This window comes from Pristiophorus japonicus, chromosome 19 (assembly GCF_044704955.1).
Source record: "Pristiophorus japonicus isolate sPriJap1 chromosome 19, sPriJap1.hap1, whole genome shotgun sequence".
Classification (NCBI taxonomy): Eukaryota; Metazoa; Chordata; class Chondrichthyes; family Pristiophoridae; genus Pristiophorus; species Pristiophorus japonicus.
Window position 1 is genome coordinate 82464284 of NC_091995.1, and position 26013 is coordinate 82490296.

At 49.2% G+C, this 26013-nt stretch overlaps 1 protein-coding gene across 1 annotated transcript in view; it reads left to right on the forward strand.

The window, feature by feature from the left end:
• The window catches only part of LOC139230277 (caspase recruitment domain-containing protein 11-like), a 113704-nt gene that overhangs the window by 3152 nt on the left and 84539 nt on the right, over window positions 1-26013 (forward strand). The window contains 3 exon segments of the mRNA XM_070862105.1: window positions 6384-6608; window positions 12874-13011; window positions 25500-25825. Coding sequence (XP_070718206.1) covers window positions 6398-6608; window positions 12874-13011; window positions 25500-25825 — 675 coding nt within the window. The 5' untranslated portion in view covers window positions 6384-6397.

Here is a 26013-nt window from a genome sequence, read left to right on the forward strand (position 1 = left end):
AGAACCAGGGGACACAGTCTTAGGATAAGGGGTAGGCCATTTAGGACTGAGATGAGGAGAAACTTCTTCACTCAGAGAGTTGTTAACCTGCGGAATTCCCTACCGCAGAGCGTTGTCGATGCCAGTTCATTGGATATATTCAAGAGAGAGTTAGATATGGCCCTTACAGCTGAGGGGATCAAGGGGTATGGCGAGAAAGCAGGAAAGGAATACTGAGGGAATGATCAGCCATGATCTTATTGAATGGTGGTGAGGCTCGAAAGGCCGAATGGTCTACTCCTGCACCTATTTTCTGTGGTTCCATGTTTCTATGCTGATGCATCCGCCCTGTTAGGGCCCCAGGAAGGAAGTTGAACGCTTGATTTAGCTTGACAACAACAACAACTTGTATTTATATAGCGCCTTTTACATCGTGAAATGTCCCAAGGCACTTCACAGGAGTATGATGAGATAAAAATTTGACACCGAGCCACATAAGTAGAAATTACGGCAGAAAGAGGTAGGTGTTAAGGAGCGTCTTAAAGGAGGAAAGAGAGGTAGAGAGGCGGAGAGGTTTAGGGAGGGAGTACCAGAGCTTGGGGCCCAGGCAATAGAAGGCACGGCCACCAACGGCTGAGCGATTATAATCAGGGATGCTCAGGAGAGCAGAATTAGAGGAGCGCAAACATCTCAGGGGGTTGTGGGGCTGGAGGAGATTACAGAGATGGCGGGTGGGCGAGGCCGTGGAGGGATTTGAAAATAAGGATGAGTATTTTGAAATCGAGGTGTTGCTTAACCGGGAGCCAAATGTAGGTCAGCGAGCACGGGGGGTGTTGAGTGAGCGAGACTTGGTGTGAGTTAGGATGTGGGCAGCCGAGTTTTGGATCACCTCTAGTTTACGTAGAGTAGAATGTGGGAGGCCAGCCAGGAGTGCATTGGAGTAGTCAAGTCTAGAGGTAACAAAGGCATGGATGAGGTCATGCAAGGCGCTGTATAAATGCAAGTCTTTCTTTATATTCTCCCTTTGTTGAGCTCAGACCTGCCCTGTATATTGCTCTAGTACTGTGCCAGTTTCCGGGATACTCTGCCTTTCCCCTACGGATCTCGTTGACCCCGAATGAACGCTGTGTGTTTTGGTTCATTGTTTCTACAGCCTTCTCTCCTCCACAGACTCTCTCCATCTCAATTAGCAAGAACCAATGTGGGTCAGCGAGCACAGGGGTAATGGGTGAGCGAGACTCGGTGCGAGTGAGGACACAGGGCAGCAGAGGTTTTGGATGAGATCAAGTTTACGGAGGATGGGAGGTGGGAGGTCGGAGGTCGGCCTGGAAAGCAATGGAATAGTCAATTCCTTCTACCCTTCTGCAGTCTCTCTCAAGATTCCCTCCCCACAGCGTTTTGGCTCCAAATGCGTGTAATTACTTTGAGCCCCTCTGCCAAATCAATTTGTCACAATAACACACTTAACATAATCATAAGAGATAGGAGCAGGAGTAGGCCATTCGCTACCTCGAGCCTGCTCCGCCATTCAATAAGATCATGGCTCATCTATCTCAACTCCACTTGCCTGCACTATCCACATATCCCTTGATTCCCTTAATATCCAAAAATCTCTGTCTTGAATATACTCAAGGACTGAGCCTCCACAATCCTCTGGGGTAGACAATTCCCCTCTGAGTGAAGAAATTCCTCCTCGTCTCAGTGCTAAATGGCCGACCCCTTATTCTGAGACTGTGACCCCTGGTTCTAGACTCCCCAGCCAGGGGGAAACATCCTCCCTGCATCTACCCTGTCAAGCCCTGTAGGAATTATATAAGTTTCAATGAGATCACCTCTCATTCTTCTAAACTCTAGAGAATATCGGTCTAGTCTACTCAATCTCTCCTCATAGGACAACACCCCATCCCAGGAATCAGTCTGGTGAACCTTTGTTGCACTCCCTCTATGGCAAGTATATCCTTCCTTAGGTAAGGAGACCAAAACTGTACACAATACTCCAGGTGCGGTCTCACCAGGGCCCTATATAATTGCAATAAGATGTCTTTACTCTTATACTCAAATCCTCTTGTAATAAAGGCCAACATACCATTTGCTTTCTTAATTGCTTGCTGTACCTGAATGTTAACTTTCAGTGATTGGTGTACAAGGGCATCCAGGTCCCTCTGAACACCAACATTTCCCAATCTCACACCATTACATTAGTGTCAGCCGTGGCTCAGTGGGCAGCACTCTCGTCTCTGAGTCAGATGGTTTTGGGTCAAGTCCCACTCTAGAAACTTGAGCAGATAAATCCAGGCGGACACTCTAGTGCAGTGCTGAGGGAGTGCTGCACTGTCGGAGGTGCCGTCTTTCAGATAAGACGTTAAACTGAGGCCCCGTCTGTTCTCTCAGGTGGATGTAAAAGATCCCACGGCACTATTTCGAAGAAGAGCAGGGGAGTTATCCCCAGTGTCCTGGCCAATATTTATCCTTCAATCAAGATAACAAAAGATCAGATGATCTGGTCATTATCACATTGCTGTTTGTGGGAGCTTTCTGTGCGCAAGTTGGCTGCCACGTTTCCCACAATACAACAGTGACTACACTCCAAACGTTCTTCATTGGCTGTAAAGCGCTTTGGGACGTCCGGTGATCGTGAAAGGCGCTATAGAAATGCAAGTCTTTCTTTCTTTCATTAAAAAAATACTCTGTTGACTGATCTAACGGTAGCAAAGGACACATTAGCACTGGCAACAGCCTTGTTTCAATACAAGTTCTGACATGCTCGAAGTCCCCAAGGAACTCAAAGCTTGCACTGACGATTGTTTCAATTCTAATATGGGAAAATGACAATAAACTATTGGTGGCAATGTTAGCGGAGCAACGCGAAACCTGTTTCCTCTCGCCCCCGACCTTAACTGAGATGTTAACCTGTTTAATGATTAATGTGACAGCACCTGAACTAAAGCGGCAGAGAAATGTTACACGACTGAATCCAGCTTTTGTCCGCCGTGTAAGGGGTAAGCCATTTAGGACCGAGATGAAGAGAAACTTCTTCACCCAGAGAGTGGTGAACCTGTGGAATTCTCTACCACAGAAAGTAGTTGAGGCCAATTCACTAAATATATTCGAAAAGGAGTTAGATGTAGTTCTAGGGGGATCAAGGGGTATGGCGAGAAAGCAGGAATGGGGTACTGAAGTTGCATGTTCAGCCATGAACTCATTGAATGGCGGTGCAGGCTCGAAGGGCCGAATGGCCTACTCCTACACCTATTTTCTATGTTTCTATCTGTGTTTCTGTGTGTGCCAATGGTCAGTTCTGGCCGCACCACCCAAATGTCCGAGGCTCCGTCAGTGGATGGAGCCTAAATTCCACGCCACAGCTCAGGTTGTAAAATTGACCTGGCAACTCGCACATACTCACACTTCTTTGCCCAGAGAGTGGTGGGAATGTGGGACTCGCTACCACAAGGAATAGTTGAGGCGAATAGCACGGATGTATTTAAGGGGATCTAGATAGACACATGAGGGATAAAGGAATAGATGATTATGCTGATAGGTTTAGATGACGAGGCGTGGGAGAAGCCTCATGTGGAGCATAGACACCGGCACGGACCAGTTGAGCTCAACAAGTCAGGAGTGTGATGGAATACTCTCCACTTGCCTGAATGAGTGCAGCTCCAACAACACTCAAGAAGCTCGACACCATCCAGGACAAAACAGCCCTGACATCACCCCTGAACGGCCTGGCTCTAATTTTAAGGTCACTCCCCGCACCAGAGGAATAGTTTCTCTCTATCTACCCTATCCGGTCCTTTAATCATCTTAAACACCTCAACTAGATCACCCCTTAACCTTCAATCCTTAAGGGCTATACTAATGGCTTGTGCTCCTGCATCAATGCAGATTTGAAGGCAGAGGTAATAGTCTAACGATCCCTTGTCCTGCAGCAGGAACATGCTGTGGGCTCACAAGGTCCCCAAACAGTCACCTTCGTCCCCCGTCTCATCGACATGCTCCTCCTCTCTTGCTTCAGCTGATGCCCCTTCCTCAAACTCATGGACCTCCATCGGGCAGCTGGTCGCTGAGTGACTGTAGTTTGCCACTGGAGATCTTGACAAAACCTGCCGCGATGTGCGAGAGACCTTCGTGCCACTTTGTCCTTTGTCTCGTTGGTACGGGCTTTCTGTGTCGTACAGACCGAGGGTTTTTTTATATACGGGTTCTAACCCCTCGGTGTACAACGACCTTAAACTGTGGCCCTTCCCCCACCGTGCCTTTGCGGCAACTGCACCAATCTTTAGTGCGTCCCTCAGCACGTAATCCTGGACCTTGGATTGCGCCAGTCTGCAACACTCGGTCGTGGACATCTCCTTGCTCTGGAAGACCAGCAAGTTTCGGGAAGACCAAAGAGCGTCTTTCACCGAGTGAATGGCACCTCCAGCAGCAGATGATGTCTGTCTCGGTGTGCGTCCCTGGGAACAGTCCGTAGAGCACAGAGTCCTGTGTTACGGAGCTGCTTGGGATGAACCTCGACAGCAACCACTGCATCTCTTTCCAGACCTGCCTTGTAAAGGGGCAATCCTGAAGGAGATGGATGACAGTCTCGCCCACACCACAGCCGACTCAGGGGACAGAGTGCCGTGTCTCTGAAACCCCGGCTGTGCATGAAGAATCTGACGGGTAGGGCCCTTCTCACCGCCAACCAAGCTACGTCTTGGTGCTTGTGTGAAAGCTCTGACGGTGAGGCATTCTGCCAAACGAGTTCGACAGTCTGCTCAGGGAACTGTCCGACAGGATCCACCCTCTCCTTCTTCCGTAGGGCGTCCAGGACCTTGCGTGGCGACCACTGCTTTATGGCCTTGTGGTCAATGGTGTTTTTCTTAAAATACTTTTCCACGAAGGATAGGTGGTCCGGCACGGTCCAACTAGTTGGGGCGTTCAGCGGCAGCCTGGCCAGAGATAATAGGGAAGAAAACTCGAGTTGCACCCAAAACGGGAGGTGCACACCATAATGTTATTGCCCCTCCTTATCTGATGGTGGGCTCACAGTAGCAGAAATTGGTGTGCGTTTCGCATGTTTCCGGTTCCAAAATGGGCGGCATGAAGTCGAATTCTACAGCGTGACAGAGGTGCGCCCGAAGCCATATTGGTCTGAGCGCCCTCAATAGGTGCCCCCACCACAGAGGCAGGCCTCGTTTAAATGCCACCCATTTCACCCTGGCCTCTCGTGCAACCCCAATTTTCATCGCCCCACCATCGGCAGCTGTGCCTTCAGCTGCCTTGGCCCTAAGCTCTGGAATTTCCTCTCTAAACCTCGCCACCTCTCTAATTCTCCTTCCTTTAAGTCGCTCCTTAAAACCTACTGTAATGTATTTGCTTCATGGATTCTTTGCTTCAGCATTCATAGCAGCACATTGCTCTTAAGAACGAGTTGGTTTATTGACAAAGGTTTAACAATCACGCTACACATTACCAGTTCATCCACCAGGCTCACAACTGCATGCCTCATCGTGGATTCCCTAAACCCAACTGGCTGGGGTTTTATTGAGTCCTGTGAACGTCACGTGACTGGCTAAACCACTCACAGTGCAACAGCTCTGCAAATCTGTGAGCATGCGTCCGGTGCATACATTACACCTACCTCTGTGACCAAGCTTGTGGTCACCTGCCCTAATTCCTCCCTACGCTGCTTTGTGCCAAATATTGTTTACTAACGCTCCTATGAAGCTCCTTGAGATGTTTTACTATGTTGAAGGCACTACATAAATGCAAGTTGTTGTTGTTGAAGCAGCAGTGTTGCTGGAAGTACTTGGTCAAACTCCATAACTGAACCAAAGGCCATATGAGGAAGAACTTTTTTATGCAGCGAGTGGTTAGGATCTGGAATGCGCTGCCTGAGAGGGTGGTGGAGGCAGATTCAATCGTGGCTTTCAAAAGGGAATTGGATAAGTACCTGAAGGAAAAAATTTTTCAGGGCTGCAGGGAAAGGGCAGGGGATTGGGACTGGTTGAGGTGCTCTTGCAGAGAGCTGGCACAGGCTTGATGGGCTGAATGGCCTCCTTCTGTGCTGTAACCGTTCTATGATTACACAAGGCATACAGCACAGAAACAGGCCATTCGGCCCAACCAGTCCATGCCGGCGTTTATGCTCCACTCGAGCCTCCTCTCATCTTTCCTCATCTAAATCTATCAGCTTAACCCTCTATTCCCTTCTCCCTGATATGCTTGTCTAGCCTTCCCTTAAATGCATCGATACTATTCGCTTCAACCACTCCCAGTGGTAGCGAGTTCCACATTCTCACCGCTCTCCTGAATTCCCTACTGGATTTCTTGGTGACTGTCTTATATTGATGGCCTCTGGTTATTCTCGCAATATAAATGCCAGCTCTTATTGTTCTATAACTGAAACTGTTCTCTTGCAGTTACAAAGGAGGCGATGAACGGTGACAATGGCCAGACCCCGGAGGAGGACGATGCAGAGCAGGAGAAGCTGTGGGAGAACATTGAAAGAAAGCGCCACATCCTGACGAGGACCATCAACCCCAGCAAGCTGACGGCGTATCTACGGCAGTGCAAGGTCATCGATGAGGAGGATGAGGACGAGGTCCTGCGCTCCCACCTGCTGATCTCCCGCAAGACTCGTGCAAGTCAGCCATCTTCACTTTCTCTCTCGTGCATTGTTTTTTTCTCGCTCCCTTGGCTGCACCATCTACTGAGGTCCAATCACGCCATCCCTTGTTAAGCTGCAATTATATCGGGCTTTGGTCAGACCACATCATCATCATAGGCGGTCCCTCGTATCGAGGGTGACCTGCTTCCACGCCGAAAAGGTGTTTCAGTGAAGGACCTGATATTCCAGATCCCGAACTGCATCCTGAAGGGTGGAAGATGCCTGTGCATGGATTTTTTTTTTAATGTATGCCTGGCCTGTAAGATTTCCAAATCTCTCTGGACTTATATTTGCCAGTGAGACGATTCTTTCAGAACAATTGGCACAGTTTATTAAAAACACTCACATGCATTTAACAGCAGTCGTCAAATATCCCATAGATCTACCTTCGTTACAACAGAGATACAATGAGGTTATAATAAAAAGCGATATACGTTACACCCCTTTGGCTGGCTAGTTTGAACACACGCATTGCTGATTTGGCTGGTCTTCAACAGGAGGTCTTTTGCCGTGTGTCCAGCAGGGAGAGAAGAGAGGAGAGAAAAGTTCCTGGCTTGTGTTTTTTATATTCCTCAAGTCCATTGTCCTCACAAAGCCTCCTGATTGGACTTTGGTTCCAGGGCAGCTCCTTATTGGCTCTCCTCACACATGTGGCTGTCTGGTTTGGCTCAGCCATCTCTGATTAGTTTAAATGGCTTTCGAAACCCATGTGGCAGCTCTGGGGGCTTTCATTTTGTTTCTTACAAAACTTAGCCCACGCTGGCAATCTGTGGGCTTCCATTTTATCTCAACCCAAACAGGCCTTTCTGTATAATCTACACTTTTAACATTTATACATACACAGAATCAATTAATAAACACTTTTATTCTTACACCCCAGCCACCACACGGGTTTGACAGAGCTAGGTCTTGGCCCAGGTTAACCAAGACGACTGGAGACCAGCTCTGCTGCACGGACCGAGCGCGTGCACATATCGCAGTGTGGGCTGGCCCGTGCTGCCCCCCGGACCCTCGCCTCTTCTGGGCCCCCGAATTCTCACCTCTCCCGGGTCCAGATCGTGTCGCTCCACGATCACTCGCCGCTCCTTCGCCCAAATCTCGCCGCTCCTGCTGTACCTGCCCACGCTCCAATCACCGACCCGGACCTTGATGACGTCCAATCCAGTTGCCCTCTTCGCTGCCATTGCCCTCCTGCACCAGCTCGCACTGCTCCCTGAAGTGGTTCAGGGGCCACTCGAAAAGGTCAGACCACAGCTGGAGTATTGTGCACAGTTTTGGTCTGCTTACCTAAGAAAGGATATACTTGCCGTAGCAGCGGTGCAATGAAGGTTCACCAGACTGATTCCTGGGATGAGAGGGTTGTCCTATCAGGAGAGAGTGAGTAGACTGGTCTTATACTTTCTGGAGTTTAGAAGAATGAGAGGTGATCGCATTGAAACCTACACAATTCTTACAGGGTTTGACAGGGTAAATGCAGGGAGGATGTTTCCTCTGGCTGGGGAGTCTAGAACCAGGGGGCATAGTCTCAGGATAAGAGGTCGGCCATTTAAGACAGAGTTGAGGAGAAATTTCTTCACTCAGAGAGTTGTGAATCTTTGGAATTCTCTACCCCAGAGGGCTGTGGAGTCTCAGTTATTGAGTATAGTCAAGACAGAGATCGATAGATTTTTGGACTCTAGGAGAATCAATCGATATGGGAATTGGGCGGGAAAGTGGAGTTGAGGTCAATGATCAGCCGTGATCTCATTGAATGGTGGAGCAGGCTCGAGGGGCCGTATGGCCGACTCCTACTCCTAATTCTTATGTTCAAAAGATGGCCATTTCCCAACCTTTGTAAACCTGACATGAGAAACAGCCCCTGAACTAAATCCCTCAGACTTCTCTCTTCCAGAGAAACGAGTCCCAGCCTCTGTTTAGTCTTTACAACCTCCCAGTTCTAGTAAATCTTTTCTTTGCACTTCCTCCAGTGCCTCTGATTAATGTTAGTAACTTTTGTCAGTTCTTTCTCTCCACTGCTGACTATTGATGGATATTTTATTTTAGTCAGTGGAGGCGAATGAGAGCAGGATCAGAGTGTAAGAATGTTCCTTTGTTTGATGGTCATTGGAACTAATCATTAGCCAACCTTTAATGATTAGGCCACTTTACTCATCCACCCTTTGGCAACTGGGTTAACTAACTCCTGTCAGCCGCTTCTCCCAATAATGTCACCCACAGTTAATCATTAAACCAGTATGTTTTAAAATGAGTAAGGTGGACCTACAGAATTTATGGTGACTACGTGTCAGCTGTGGCTCAGTGGCTAGCACTCTCACTTCTGAGTTACAAAGTTATGGGTTCAGGTCCTACTCCAGGAACTTGGGCACATAAATCATGGCTGCAGTGGAGTATTTGAAATAAACACTCAACACCAGGTCTGGGTTTGAAGATTCATAGTAGTCTTTATTCGCACTAGTGGGGAGACCGCCTGCTCTCTGTCTGTAGCCAGGCTTCTCCGATGATACAAAATTCCAAGCAATCTTTTATACACTTAATGATGCATGTCAGCCTCGTGCACGATCCCTTCATACCGTTTAATTGGCCCAAAGCCCGCGTGCCCAGTTGCTGCTTGAAGAATTCCCTCTCGCGTCACACAATCATTGGCCTATGTCTCACACCAGATGGAGTTTCTCCAACGTGTCACCTTTGACCCCTTGCTCTGTTTAACTGCCTCTCTGTGCCTCCTTTAGTTCAACACTTCGGCTTTTTGTAATTATCCTCAGGTTACACAGCTTGCAACAGTTAATCATCCCCACATGTTATTTCCTTTTAAACACCTTTAGAAAGTTGACCAATACAAAAGGTCCACTATGGAGCATTTAGCTCTTTTCAGTCCTGCGACCCATTCTTAACCCTTTAATTATAGCGGCGCTCGGAAGCCCCACTTCACTGGCTGACACTGAGATTGATAGATTTTTGTTAGGCAAAGATATTGAAGGTTACAGAACCCAGGCGGGTATGTGGAGTTAGGTTGTAGATCAGCCACGATCTCATTGAATGGTGGAACAGGATTGTGGGGCTGAATGGCCTCCTCCTTTCCTATGTTCCTGTATTTGTTACAGTGTCAAAAGGGGAAATGCAGACTTTGGAAGAAATATGGATCGGACAGTTCATATATTGATCTAAAATCGATGGAGCATTTATAGAACACACATTTTATATGCTTACTGATATTTCTGCTCATAGAGTTAACTGGAATAAGGTATAAATCTAGAAATGGGTCAGGGGGAGCCCATGAGAGGATGGAAGATTCGTGGTCTTTAGCAGGAACGAGCTATTTGGACTAAATCACCTATTGCCATTCCAGGTCTACTGATGTTCATATTTTCATCAAGACACATTTACTGCTGTTAACAATGAATTATTAGAAACATTCATACGGCGCCTTTCACAGAATCACGGAACGGTTACAGCACAGAAGGAGGCCATTCGGCCCGTCGAGCCCGTGCCGGCTCTCTGCAAGAGCACCTCAGCCAGTCCCACTCCCCCGCCCTTTCCCCGTAGCCCTGACAATTTTTTTCTTTCAGGTACTTATCCAACTCCCTTTTGAAAGCCGCGATTGAATCTGCCTCCACCTCCCTTTCAGGCAGTGCATTCCAGATCCTAATCACGCACTGCATAAAAATGTTTTTTCTTATGACGCCTTTGTTTTTTTTAACCAACCACCTTAAATCTGTATCCTCTGGCTCTTGACCTCGGGAGCAGTTTCTCTCTATCTACTCCAGACCCCTCATGATTTGACACTACTATCAGATCTCCTCAACCTTCGTTGCTCTAAGGAGAACAACCCCAGCTTCTCCAAAGTCCTTCATCCCTGGAATTTTATGACCACAGGACGTCCCGAAGCACTTTACAGCCAACGAAGCACTTTTGAAGTTTAGTCACTGTTATAATGTAGGAGATAATAAGATACGATGCGGGGAAGAGCTAAAAATATATCATAATTAATAGTACAAAGGATTATTTGATTTTCCGTTTGCAGACAAATAGGTTACACCTTCCTGCAATTACCGAGACTGAGTGAAAATAAGGTTTCATGGAGCATGGCTGGAGAACTTGGAACTTCACTCCTGCTGAACTGTACAAACTAACAAACTGATTCTTTGCATAGGGCGTTTAACCCAACGACATGTCGCAATGCCATTGAATCTCAGCCAGCTCTTGAACTCAGGCACTTGCCAATATCCCCAATCAGTTTACCGATCGGTCCTGACCTTCACTCCCTCCCCACACCATCTCCTGGTCTCCGTGCTCTAATATAGAGCTCCTCCTAATGAACTGATGTATATAATAAAAGAATCATTTGGCAGGTCACATGACAGGTTCCTGGAGAGCCATCTTGTGTGTAGTGTGCTGTGATGTCGTAAAGAATATATCACACGTGCAATCCAGTGTCTTGCCCAAGTGCCCAATCTTAGTGTGTGGACCCAGCCAGCGAGTGTTTTCAGGTTATTCACGGTCCAGTGCAAACCTGCCCACGGCTCACTGCCCTCACCCACTGCCCAAACCCAGCGCCAACACTCACTGCCCACTGCCCTCACCCACTGCCCACCCCCAGCGCCAACACCCACTGCCCCCACCCATTGCCCACACCCAGTGTCCACACCCACTGCCCACTGCCCTTACCCACTGCTCCCACCCACTGCCCACACCCACTGCCCCCACTCACTGCCCTCACCCACTGCCCAAACCCAGCGCCAACACTCACTGCCCCCACCCATTGCCCACACCCGGTGTCCACACCCACTGCCCACTTCCCTCACCCACTGCTCCCACCCACTGCCCACACCCACTGCCCCCACTCACTGCCCTCACCCACTGCCCAAACCCAGTGTCCACACCCATTGCCCACCCGCAGCGCTGACACCCACTGCCCTCACCCACTGCCCACCCCCAGCACTGCCACCCACTGCCCTCACCCACTGCCCACGCCCACTGCCCACACCCACTGCCCACCTCCAGCGCTGACACCCACTGCCCACCCCCAGCACTGCCACCCACTGCCCACCCCCAGCACTGCCACCCACTGCCCTCACCCACTGCCCACTGCCCTCACCCACTGCCCATACCCACTGCCCCACCCACTGCCCACACCCACTGCCCCACCCACTGCCCACACCCACTGCCCACCTCCAGCGCCGACACCCACTGCCCACCCCCAGCACTGCCACCCACTGCCCTCACCCACTGCCCACTGCCCTCACCCACTGCCCATACCCACTGCCCCACCCACTGCCCACACCCACTGCCCACCTCCAGCGCCGACACCCACTGCCCACCCCCAGCACTGCCACCCACTGCCCACCCCCAGCACTGCCACCAACTGCCCTCACCCACTGCCCACTGCCCTCACTCACTGCCCATACCCACTGCCCCACCCACTGCCCACACCCACTGCCCACCTCCAGCGCCGACACCCACTGCCCACCCCCAGCACTGCCACCCACTGCCCACCCCCAGCACTGCCACCCACTGCCCTCACCCACTGCCCACTGCCCTCACCCACTGCCCATACCCACTGCCCCACCCACTGCCCTGCCCACTGCCAACACCCACTGCCCCCACCCACTGCCCCCACCCACTGCCCACTGCCCACCCCCAGCGCCGACACCCACTGCCCCCACCCACTGCCCACCCCCAGCGCCGACACCCACTGCCCTCACCCACTGCCCATTGCCCCCCCACCCCCGATTTTAATCACTCCACCATTGGTGGCCGTGCCTTCTGTTGCCTGCGCTCCAAGCTCTGGAACTCCCTGCCTAAACCTCTTCGCCTCTCTAACTCTCTTTCCTCCTTCAAGATGCTCCTTAAAACTTACCTCTTTGACCAAGCCCTGTGCTAATTTCTCCTCATGTGGTTCGGTGTCAAACTTTTGTCTTATAATACTTCTGTGAAGCGTCTTGGGACGTTTCACTACGTTAAAGGCGCTATATCAATACAAGTTGTTGTTGTTGCCCACACGCTATTGGTTACCGAGCTGGGATTGCCAACCCTGTCTGATCTGTTTTTCCCTCACTCGCCCTTTGGGTACTGAGGCCAATTATGCCACCAGTATTGGTATCCGCCAACTTAGCATTGGCACGGGGGCTCGGGGGCGGGGGGGGTAGGGCGCAGGGGTGCGGGGGGGAGAGGGGGGGGGCTCTGGTCTAATCTTCTCCTTGATGTTTCCGTCACCGTAACATCAGTTTGTTTTCTTTCGGCAGGCCGTCTTCTGGACATTTTGCGTTCGCGGGGTAACCGTGGATACGAGGCCTTCCTCGAGAGCCTGGAACTCTACTATGCTGAACTGTACAAGTTAATAACGGGCAAGGAGCCAACCAGATGTTGCTCGGTGTTGATTGGTGAGTGAGCAACTGGTTACCAGACTAAGGGGGGATATTCGGTTGTGCCTCTATCGTGGCGTTAACCTGGTGGGCGGTAAATTTTGCACCGGGGAATGGTTTGCATCTGCCGCTGTAAAATTTATCAGCTGGGCCCGGAGTGTGGAGCGGAGGGTTAAGGGAGGCATTGCACACCTCTTTTGGGGCGCTAGGCTGGCTGAGTATGGGAAAATCCCAAGCTAAACAGCCGGCCTCGGAGTGTAATAAGAGAGGCCTCAGGGTGCAGAAGTCAAACCTGAAGAAAAAACACCATAAACATTCTCAATAAATAACTCAACCCACCACAACATAAATCGCAAAAATTAAAAAAAAAAACGAAACAATCACACTTACCCGCGGTGGACATTACTGACCTCACTGCCACCGCTACAGCTCGGACCGCCCGCCATCACAGGCGGTCCCAGCAGGGGGCGCTGCGGAACGCAACAGGTCGGGCAGCGGCCAAAAATCGATGCCACAACCAGGGACGTTGCACACCGGCTCGCCTCTTCCAGGCGGTAATGCTCCGTGCCCCCTCTAAACCGGCCCCGAATGTCCCGGCGAGGCGCTGGAAGCCGGCCGCCCGCCTGCAATTTCTTACCGCCGCCACTGCCGTCCCTCCGGGGCGCTAACAGAGGTGCCAGGAGACCGAAAATCCGGCCCTTTAAATATTTCATTATTATATCACCAATCATTAAACTTTCACTTGACTGCATTTTGAAGCTTAAGGATTAAGTCAGTACATCAATGGAGACGTGCAGATCTTTTTCAGGAAGGAGCTATCAGCCTCCACTGAATTGGAGTGGACACAGAAGATTGGCTAAGGTTTGAGAGCTGAGTGCTGGATTCCTTTTCGTGGAACACAACTGTGGCCGAATTCAGTTTGGCAAAATGAGGGTTCGCATTGGATCGGGAGTGGAGTCAGATCTCTCGCCGAGTGGCAGAATCATAGAACGGTTACAGCACAGAAGGAGGCCATTTGGCCCGTCCAGCCCGTGCTGGCTCCCAGCCAGTCTCACTCCCCCGCCCTTTCCCACATTACAACAGTGACCACACTCCAAAAGTACTCCATTAGCTGCAAAGCGCTTTGAGACGTCCGGTGGTCGTGAAAGGCGCGATATAAATCCAAGTCTTCCTTTCCCCGGAGCCCTGAAAATTATTTTCCTTTCAGATACAGATCCAACTCCCTTTTGAAAGCCACGATTGAGTCTGTCTGCACCTCCCTCTCAGACAGCGCGTTCCTGATCTGCAGAAAACGTGTCTCTCTCTGGGCGAAATGGGAGAACAGCTTCTCCCTAACTAGCCGCCAAGAGGTCAAAATTCCAAAGTGCAAGTGTGGAGAGAGCTCACATCGCAAAATTGCGATTTTCTGTCCAAATTGGTTTTCAAAATTAGGTTACACAGCGTGATCGGCGGGTGCTAAGTAATTTCTACTTGGGGCACAGAAGATCCCATGGGCACTATTTTGAAGACGAGCAGGGGAGTTATCCCCGGCATCCTGGCCAATATTTACCTCTCAATCAGCATAACAAACACAGATTATCTGCTCATTATCACATTGCTGTTAGTGGGAGCTTGCTGTGCGCAAATTGACTGTCGTGTTTCCCACATTACAACAGTGACCACACTCCAAAAGTACTTCATTGGCTGTAAAGCGCTCTGAGACGTCCGGTGGTCGTGAAAGGTGCTCTATAAATGCAAGCCTTTCCTTTGTTGTTTACTCATTTCCCTAATGTGTCTGCATATTTCCTCTCCACCTCCCTTCCACTATTGGGTGGTCGACTCGCTCTATTAGTGTGATGGATCCTTTATTATCTTTTATCTCTATCTATATGGATTCTATTTTTGCTTTGGGCTCTGATAATTCTGCTTATTCTGTTCAGATTTCGCTAGTGACAGTGAAAGACAATAAGCCGCTCCTGAGTGCTTCTGCTTACGGTGACGGCCCTCCGCAGATATTATTGTGGCATGTCTGAGTGAGCGGGCGGTGTTGCTGGGAAACAACAGGCTGAGGCAGAGTTGGAATGTGCCTGAAAAGTCTTGCTGCTGCACCTTGATGCGATGAGGCTGAGTTCAGGGAAAGTTGCCGGAGTTGCTTCTGATTCTTTCGGAACTGCTGATTTGTTTTTTTAAGCCCAATTTTTTACAGAGAAATTACAGCACAGAAACAGGCCACTCAGCCCGACTGGGCGTGCTGATGTTTATGCTCCACTCGAGCCTCTTCATCTCACCCTATCAGCATATCCCTCTATTCCTTTCTCCCTCGAGTGTTTCGCCAGCTTCTGTCAGAAGAATGAGAGGTGATTATGAGGGGGCTTGACAAGGTGGATGCAGAGAGGATGTCTCCACTGATGGGGGAGACTAGAACTAGGGGGCATGATCTTAGAATAAGGGGCCGCCCATTTAAAGCTGAGATGAGGAGGAATTTCTTCTCTCAGAGCGTTGTAAATCTGTGGAATTCGCTGCTTCAGAGAGCTGTGGAAGCTGGGACATTGAATAAATTTAAGACAGAGATAGACAGCTTCTTAACCGATAAGGGAATAAGGGGTTATGGGGAGGGGGCAGGGAAGTGGACCTGAGTCCATGATCAGATCAGCCATGATTGTATTAAATAGCGGAGCAGGCTCGAAGGGCCGTATGGCCTCCTTCTGCTCCTATTTCTTATGTTCTTATGTAGCATATCCTTCTATTCCTTTCTCCCTCGTGTGCTTATTTAGCTATTCACCTCAACCACTCCCTGTGGTGGCGAGTTCCACATTCTCACCAGTCTCTGGATAGAGAAGTTTCTCCTGAGTTCTCGCTTTGATTCACTCGTGACTATCTTATATTGATGATATTTGTTCATCACTGGAGGCAACAGCTGAAGGGTTTGTTTAGAATGCTTTTGCTGAGTGTTAGTGGGTGGGTGGGAGGTGGGGTTCTGTATGCATAAGTAAAGATTAGGGCCGAGAATTATGGGTGTTTGCGGGGGGGGGGGGGGGCGTAATGGGGTGAAAACAACCCCGTGTGTGGCGTCACTAAGGACTCCACGGGAGATTAGCAGCGGCAGTAACCCGTAGCGACCCGCTCCGCAGCGGTCATCATCAACGTGCGCTGCGCCCCATTTTCGCCCCCCGGAACAAAAATTGGGGAACGGTCCCTGAAGCTGTGTGGCGTGCTACTTAAAGTGGTGGCCTTGTTTAAAAAAAAAAGGGGGGTCTCTGCCACGATCGTTCGGCCCGGCGCACCGCTTGCCTGCCGGGCTGTTGGCACGGCAACCCCTGCTCCCCGGTGGTCCAGGGAGGCCCGTTTCTTACCTGCAGAGTTTGCAACTTGGGCCCTTCCCCTTTAATGAAGGGGGGGCGCCCCATTCTACGCGGCCCAGCACGCCAGGCTCCCGACACGTCTGCCGCGCTACTGCCCCAGGAAGGAAGTGGAGTGCCGTGCATTTGCGTACCACTTCCTTTTGGGGGCGTTAACCCCACTTTTTTCCAGAGGGGGCGGGACTTCCACACGTGCAGCAGAATGTCCCGCCTCCCGGCTGTGACCGCCCCCAAACTGGGCGCAGCAGAATATCACCCCGGGGGGTCATGTGTTTTTTCTAACACTCCCTTGTCGTTCTCCATGTTACAAATACAGCTGCATTGTGCAGGATAAAAAAGGAAAGACTTGCATTTCTATAGCACCATTCACAACCTCAGGACCTCCCAAAGCGCTTTACAGCCAATGAAGCACTTTTTGACGTGTTGTCACTGTTTTAAATGCGGCAGCCGATTTGCGCACAGCAAGTTTCCACAAACAGTAATATAATAACAGATTTCCCCCTTTATAATGTATTCACTTCATGGGTTCTTTGCTTAAGAATTCATAGCAACACATTGCTATTAACAACAAGGATAAGGGGGAAGCCATTTAGGACCGAGATGAGGAGAAACTTCTTCACCCAGAGAGTGGTGAACCTGTGGAATTCTCTACCACAGAAAGTTGTTGAGGCCAATTCACTAAATATATTCAAAAAGGAGTTAGATGAAGTCCTTACTACTAGGGGAATCAAGGGGTATGGTGAGAAAGCAGGAATGGGGTACTGAAGTTGCATGTTCAGCCATGAACTCATTGAATGGCGGTGCAGGCTAGAAGGGCCGAATGGCCTACTCCTGCACCTATTTTCTATGTTTCTATGTTTCTATGTTTCTATTAACAAAGGTTTAGCACTAACAAAGGTTTCACATTACACATTACCAGTTCATCCACCAGGCTCACAACCACCTGCCCCATCGTGGATCCCCCGAACCCAACTGGCTGGGGTTTTATTGAGTCTTGTGAACATAGAAACATAGAAACATAGAAACATAGAAAATAGGTGCAGGAGTAGGCCATTCGGCCCTTCTAGCCTGCACCGCCATTCAATGAGTTCATGGCTGAACATGCAACTTCAGTACCCCATTCCTGCTTTCTCACCATACCCCTTGATTCCCCTAGTAGTAAGGACTTCATCTAACTCCTTTTTGAATATATTTAGTGAATTGGCCTCAACAACTTTCTGTGGTAGAGAATTCCACAGGTTCACCACTCTCTGGGTGAAGAAATTCCTCCTCATCTCGGTCCTAAATGGCTTCCCCCTTATCCTTAGACTGTGTCCCCTGGTTCTGGACTTCCCCAACATTGGGAACATTCTTCCTGCATCTAACCTGTCTAAACCCGTCAGAATTTTAAACGTTTCTATGAGGTCCCCTCTCATTCTTCTGCACTCCAGTGAATACAAGCCCAGTTGATCCAGTCTTTCTTGATAGGTCAGTCCCGCCATCCCGGGAATCAGTCTGGTGAACCTTCGCTGTACTCCCTCAATAGCAAGAATGTCCTTCCTCAGGTTAGGAGACCAAAACTGTACACAATACTCCAGGTGTGGCCTCACCAAGGCCCTGTACAATTGTAGCAACACCTCCTTGCCCCTGTACTCAAATCCCCTCGCTATGAAGGCCAACATGCCATTTGCTTTCTTAACCGCCTGCTGTACCTGCATGCCAACCTTCAATGACTGATGTACCATGACACCCAGGTCTCTTTGCACCTCCCCTTTTCCTAATCTGTCACCATTCAGACAATAGTCTGTCTCTCTGTTTTTACCACCAAAGTGGATAACCTCACATTTATCCACATTATACTTCATCTGCCATGCATTTGCCCACTCACCTAACCTATCCAAGTTGCTCTGCAGCCTCATAGCATCCTCCTCGCAGCTCACACTGCCACCCAACTTAGTGTCATCCGCAAATTTGGAGATACTACATTTAATCCCCTCGTCTAAATCATTAATGTACAGTGTAAACAGCTGGGGCCCCAGCACAGAACCTTGCGGTACCCCACTAGTCACTGCCTGCCATTCTGAAAAGTCCCCATTTACTCCTACTCTTTGCTTCCTGTCTGACAACCAGTTCTCAATCCATGTCAGCACATTACCCCCAATCCCATGTGCTTTAATTTTGCACATTAATCTCTTGTGTGGGACCTTGTCGAAAGCCTTCTGAAAGTCCAAATATACCACATCAACTGGTTCTCCCTTGTCCACTCTACTGGAAACATCCTCAAAAAATTCCAGACGATTTGTCAAGCATGATTTCCCTTTCACAAATCCATGCTGACTTGGACCTATCATATTACCTCTTTCCAAATGCACTGCTATGACATCCTTAATAATTGATTCTATCATTTTACCCACTACCGATGTCAGGCTGACCGGTCTATAATTCCCTGTTTTCTCTCTCTCTCCTTTTTTAAAAAGTGGGGTTACATTGGCTACCCTCCACTCCATAGGAACTGATCCAGAGTCAATGGAATGTTGGAAAATGACTGTCAATGCATCCACTATTTCCAAGGCCACCTCCTTAAGTACTCTGGGATGCAGTCCATCAGGCCCTGGGGATTTATCGGCCTTCAATCCCATCAATTTCCCCAACACAATTTCCCGACTAATAAGGATTTCCCTCAGTTCCTCCTCCTTACTAGACCCTCCGACCCCTTTTATATCCGGAAGGTTGTTTGTGTCCTCCTCAGTGAATACCGAACCAAAGTACTTGTTCAATTGGTCCGCCATTTCTTTGTTCCCCGTTATGACTTCCCCGATTCTGACTGCAGGGAACCTACGTTTGTCTTTACTAACCTTTTTCTCTTTTCATATCTATAGAAACATTTGCAATCCGTCTTAATGTTCCCTGCAAGCTTCTTCTCGTACTCCATTTTCCCTGCCCTAATCAAACCCTTTGTCCTCCTCTGCTGAGTTCTAAATTTCTCCCAGTCTCCGGGTTCGCTGCTATTTCTGGCCAATTTGTATGCCACTTCCTTGGCTTTAATGCTATCCCTGATTTCCCTTGATAGCCACGGTTGAGCCAACTTCCCTTTTTTATTTTTACGCCAGACAGTAATGTACAATTGTTGTAGTTCATCCATGCGGTCTCTAAATGTCTGCCATTGCCCATCCACAGTCAACCCCTTCAGTATCATTCGCCAATCTATCCTAGCCAATTCACGCCTCATACCTTCAAAGTTACCCTTCTTTAAGTTCTGGACCATGGTCTCTGAATTAACTGTTTCATTCTCTATCCTAATGCAGAATTCCACCATATTATGGTCACTCTTCCCCAAGGGGCCTCGCACAACAAGATTGCTAATTAATCCTCTCTCATTACACAACACCCAGTCTAAGATGGCCTCCCCCCTAGTTGGTTCCTCGACATATTGGTCTAAAAAACCATCCATTATGCACTCCAGGAAATCCTCCTCCACCGTATTGCTTCCAGTTTGGTTAGCCCAATCTATGTGCATATTAAAGTCACCCATTATAACTGCTGCACCTTTATTGCATGCACCCCTAATTTCATGTTTGAAGCCCTCCCCAACATCACTACTACTGTTTGGAGGTCTGTACACAACTCCCACTAACGTTTTTTGCCCTTTGGTATTCTGCAGCTCTACCCATATAGATTCTACATCATCCAAGCTAATGTCCTTCCGAACTATTGCCTTAATTTGCTCCTTAACCAGCAATGCTACCCCACCTCCTTTTCCTTTTATTCTATCTTTCCTGAATGTTGAATACCCTTGGATGTTGAGTTCCCAGCCCTGATCATCCTGGAACCACGTCTCCGTAATCCCAATCACATCATATTTGTTAACATCTATTTGCACAGTTAATTCATCCACCTTATTGCGGATACTCCTTGCATTAAGACACAAAGCCTTCAGGCTTGTTTTTTTAACACCCTTTGTCCTTTTAGAATTTTGCTGTACAGTGGCCCTTTTTGTTCTTTGCCTTGGGTTTCTCTGCCCTCCACTTTTCCTCATCTCCTTTCTGTCTTTTGCTTTTGCCTCCTTTTTGTTTCCCTCTGTCTCCTTGCATTGGTTCCCATCCCCCTGCCATATTAGTTTAAATCCTCCCCAACAGCACTAGCCACTCACAATGCAACAGCTCTACAACTATTTTAAGTTGCGACGTAAATCAAATGCCCCCTTTTGGCATTTTCAACTTTAATGAAACCTTAAATCAAATTAAAATTTGGTTGCCGGGGGTGATGATGCACTCCAGTCCCTCCGGTGCCCACCTCCCGTGCAAAAGCTCTACAAACCTGTGAGCATATTCACAGGGGCATACATTACACCCTTCAAGAATATATACAATTCGCTTACCATTGAATCTGCCGCCACCGGCCTTTCCGGCATTACCGATCATAGCAACACACTGAGTGAAAAAATTTTCTCTTCATCTGGCCCCCCCTGGCTTCTTTTGGCCGATTGCCTTTAATCTGGTTATCGATCCCCCTGCCGATGAAATGGCGGCTGGCGGAGCGGGAGTGGGGATCCTGTTGTCGGTCCTGCACTCCTGGTTTACTGACACATTCCTGTTTAGCCCTCGGACCCCGGACCCAGAAGCAAGCCCAATGTCGAACAGCACCTAGCTGCCAAACGGCATTGGTCTTTTGGGGGGCACACAAGGGCACCGCAAATTCAGTGGAGCCGAAATTGCCCACCGCTGGAAATGGGGCGCACGCACGCACTCAGTTTCCCGCCGCAATGGATGCGGTGTCCTCTTGAGCGAAATTCCGCTCTTTTGCTTATTTTTTTTTCAGGTGGACCGAAAGTCGCTCATATTGGGGGTGGAAGTGGGCAGTGAGCAGACTAGAGGGGCGGAGGTTTGGGGCGGGGTGTAGAGACCGCTGCTGTCAGTCATCAGCGTAGCGCTGATGATGTCATCACGGCGCCGCATCACCCCGTCTTCACTTAAAGGGAAGAGCCTGCGCGATGGTTAGACTTCGGCTTACTGGGCCACCATGGAGGGTTTTGGCCAAACCTGCGGCCTGGCACCCAAGAGGAGGTATAATTGAACCTGACCCCGGCGGGGGGGGGGGGGGCATAATTGGCCGACAAAAAGAAAAAACATGGCGGCAGCGGCTTGCGCCCTCCCCTTTAATGGGAGCCGCACCGCCATTGCAGAAGGCCGTAGCCTCACTGCACCGTTGGGGAAAAGCAGCTTTTGGCCGATTTTCTCGGTGGAATTTTGCAGATTGCCGGGGTTGGGGGGGGGGAGGGGGAACATCGGTGGTGCGCGCTCTGATGATGCACTCAGCACGGATCGGCAACAGCGGAGCGGTAGGGCCGGCGGGGTGAGGGGGCACCACCGGGATACCGCAGGGGTGGAGTTTTGATAATGGCGGCCGTTACACGAACAGTCGGCAGCCATCGCATTCCGCAGCCTGGCCACCGATTTCTAGTGGTGACGGGCCTTCAGGAAAGGGGCAATTTCGGCCCCAATGTATCCCCATGTCTTCTGAGCGATGGTTAAAGTTCGATTGTGGCTGGGTCAAAATCCTGGAACTCCCTCCCTAACAGCACTGTGGGAGCACCTTCACCACACGGACTGCAGCGGTTCAAGAAGGCGGCTCACCACCACCTTCTCAAGGGGCAATTCGGGATGGGCAATAAATGCCGGCTTTGCCAACGACACCCACGGCCTGTGAACGGATTTCAACAAGAGATACAAATCAAAGACCATTTTAAGCTGCCTTTTTGTGCTGCCGATTATTTTAATTTGCATTCCAAGAGTTCCCTGAGCCGGCATGACTGAATCTGCCTGTTTATCCTAAAACGCAATATGTGATCATAATTTGTAATCTGCTGTGCATGTTTCGGCACGGATTTTGGAGAAATGGTGAAAAGAGATGACGAGTTCAGTCACTATCGCTGCCTTTGTTTTTTGCAAGGCTGCAACAACAGCCCACTCGATGGCAGGCATCTTTCAGTATGTTCATGTAGGGTGACAGATTCCGTAATGACCATTTTATTGAGGGCACTCTGTGTTGAGAGAGTGTTAAACTCAAATTGAACAGATTGATTGCTGCAGGCAACAGGATCTCGGCTGGAATTCCGGTATTTGTTTTGCTGCTGAAGAAAATTAATTGCAAACTTTTAATGAAAGAATCGAATCGCGCTTCAGTCCTCCACACTCCAAAGTGATATGTGTTATGGAGAGGTAAAAGAAAGACTTACATTTATATAGCGCCTTGCCCAACCACCAGATGTCCCAAAGCGCTCTACAGTCAATAAAGCAATTTTGGAGTGTAGTCACTGTTGCAATGTAGGTAAAGCAGCGGTCAATTTGTGCACAGCAAGCTCCCTCAAACAGCAACGTGATAACGACCAGATAATCTGCTTTTAGTGATGTTGATTGAGGAATTAATATTGGCCCAGGACATAACTCCCCCGCTCTTCTTTGAAATAGTGCCCTAATATCTTTTATGTCCACCTGTGAGAGCAGACAGGGTCTCAGTTTAACCTCTCATCCGAAAGACGGCACCTTCGACAGTGCAGCGCTCCCTCGGCACTGCACTGGGAGTGTCAGCCTGGATTTTTTTTTGTGCTCAAGTCGCTGGAGTGGGACTTGAACCCACAACCTTCTGACTCAGAGGCAAGGGTGCGTCTCATTGGGCCACAGCTTGACATTGGTGCGTTTTTGAGAACGCAGCTCTGCATTTTCTGAAAGGAGAAAGAGCATTTACAAGATTATGGCACTCAGGGCCAGCCTGAGTGAAAATGGCGACCTGTGCCAACGTTTATTTGGGCGTCCTTTCATTGAGCATAATTACGTAGAAGTAAGTCTATCCGGTGAGCCCTGTGGCTGCACAATGGTGTGGAGGTCCTGTGCAGGTGGCTTGCCAGCTCCTGAATGGAAAAATGGTTCATGCGTGGAACTTTGAACGCCCCACGCAGCCCCTTAAAAGGGACACAAAAAAAAAGATCATTAAAAAATATATGGATTTATTCAATACTTAAAATCTTTACAACATTTGTGATCATTCCACTGTCTGATCCAGATCCATTCGGCCCCTCTGCACAGCTGTTCCTCCACCAATTATTAGCATCAAAAACTGGAGTTTAATTTGTCTCCCATGACATATATTAATTAATATTATACTTTAAGAATTGGTCATAAAATACCTTCTTTAAAATTCCTTTCTGAATAGAATACTCACAGAGTCTCATAATGAACTTTTAGCTTATATTTAAAATACTCTTTTTTCAAATTATTCTCCTCCCCTTATAAAAGAGAGCATTCCTTCTTTGCACAATCACGAAGCTAGCCAAACTGAACATTAAATTAATCGCCGCTCCGCTATACTCGGGCAGGCTCTCCTGCAATCCCCATCGCAGAACTGAATCCCATGGGATTTCCATTCCCGCTCTTCGGTCCCCACCCAGCGAGAAAACCTCACACAACCGTCGAGCATCGTACTTAAAATCATTTAACTGCAGACACAACACCAGTAAATGGGACAGAGTCTCATCCCGCGTCCCACACACTGGGCAAGTAGCTCGGCAGCCCGTGTCCTAACTCGCACCGAGTCCCGCTCACCCATCACCCCTCTGTGCTCGCTGACCTACATTGGCTGCCGGTTAAGCAACGCCTCGATTTAAAAATTCTCATCCTTGTTGTCAAATCCCTCCATGGCCCTCGCCCCCTCCCTATCTCTGTAATCTCCTCCAGCCCCACAACCCCCCGAGATTTCTGCGCTACTCTAATTCTGCCCTCTTGAGCATCCCTGATTATAATCGCTCCACCATCGGTGGCCGTGCCTTCTGTTGCCTGGGCCCCAAGCTCTGGAACTCCCTCCCTAAACCTCTCTGCCTCTCTACCTCTCTTTCCTCCTCCAAGACGCTCCTTAAAACCTACCTCTTCGACCAAGCTTTTCGTCACCTGGGCTAATTTCTACTTATACGGCTCGGTGTCAAATTGTTATTTCCATAATACTCGCACATAAATCGCATTAAAAAAAATCTAGGCCGACACTCCAGTGCAGTGGTGAGGGAGTGCTAAACTGTTGGAGGTGCCATCTTTCGGATGAGACGTTAAACCGAGGCCCTGTCTGCTCTCTTAAGTGTCTTATAACATTCCTACGAAGTGCCTTGGGACGTTTTGCTACGTTAAAGGCACTATATAAATGCAAGTTGTTGTTGTTGATAGTAGTCCGTTTGCCGCCTGAAAACGGGCAACACCAATCTGGGGATGGAAAGGGTTAATGGAAAGATTTGTTGTTGTCGTTGTTACATAAGGAATGCATAAGAACATAACATAAGAACATACGGCCACCATTCAATAAAATCATGGCTAATCTGATCATGGACTCAGCTCCACTTCCCTGCTTGCTCTCCATAACCCTTTGTTCCCTTTTCAGTTAAGAAGCTGTCTATCCCTGTATAAAATGTATTCAATGTCCCAGCTTTCACAGCTCTCTGAGGCAGTGAATTCCACAGATTTATAACCCTCTGAGAGAACAAATTCCTCCTCATCTCAGTTTTAAATGGGCGGCCCCTTATTCTAAGATAATGCCCTCTAGTTCTAGTTCCCCTCTAGTTATAGGCTCCCCCATCAGTGGAAACATCCTCTCTGCATCCACCTTGTCAAGCCCCCTCATAATCTTATACGTTTCGATAAGATCACCTCTCATTCTTCTGAATTCCAATGAGTAGAGGCCCAACCTCCTCAACCTTTCCTCATAAGTCAATCTCCTCATTCCCAGAATCAACCGAGTGAACCTTCTCTGAACTGCCTCCAAAGCAAGTATATCCTTTCGTAAATATGGAAACCAAAACTGCACGCAGTGTTCCAGGTGTGGCCTCATCAATGCCCTGCATAACTGTAGCAAGACTTCCCTGCTTTTATACTTCATCCCATTTGCAATAAAGGCCAAGATACCATTGGCTTTCCTGATCATTTGCTGTACCTGCACACTATCCTTTTGTGTTTCATGCACATGTACTCCCCAGGTCCCGCTGTATTGCAGCACTTTGCAATCTTTCTCCATTTAAATGATAAGTTGCCCTTTGATTTTTTTTCTGCATAAAGTGCATGACCTCACACTTTCCAACATTGTACTCCATCTGCCAAATTTTTGCCCACTCACGTAGCCTGTTGCTCACCCTCGACTGTTTCCCCCCCTCCGCAGTGGAAGAGGGTTACGAGGGGCTGACGCAGTTTCTGATGAACGAGGCAGTGAAGGTGCAGAAGCAACTGAAGGACCGCGACATGGAGATCTACCGGCTCCACGGCAAGTGCGAGGCCATGCAGGAGAGCAACCGGCAGCTGAGCCACCAGAACCAGGAGCTGCGGAGCCTGCAGGAGCGCCAGGCCCGGCTGCAGGAGGAGCTGGTCCTCCACAGCGACCAGCTCACCAAGGTCAAGGAGGAGAGCTACCTGATGGCCATGAGGCACGCCCAGCTCAACGAGGAGAAGAACGCTGCCGTGATGAGGTGCCGCGACCTTCAGCTGGAGGTGAGCCGCCTGGCTTTTACCGAGCCTTCTTTTAACGTTACAACTGACGTGGGTGGGGGGGTGGTGGGGGGGGGGGGAGATGGGGGTACAATTCCACACCCCAAGTACCTCATGGGAAATCGTTGCTCTGATTTAATTGCTAACTGAAACAGATTTCGAACAAACTTGCATTTATACAGCACCTTTCA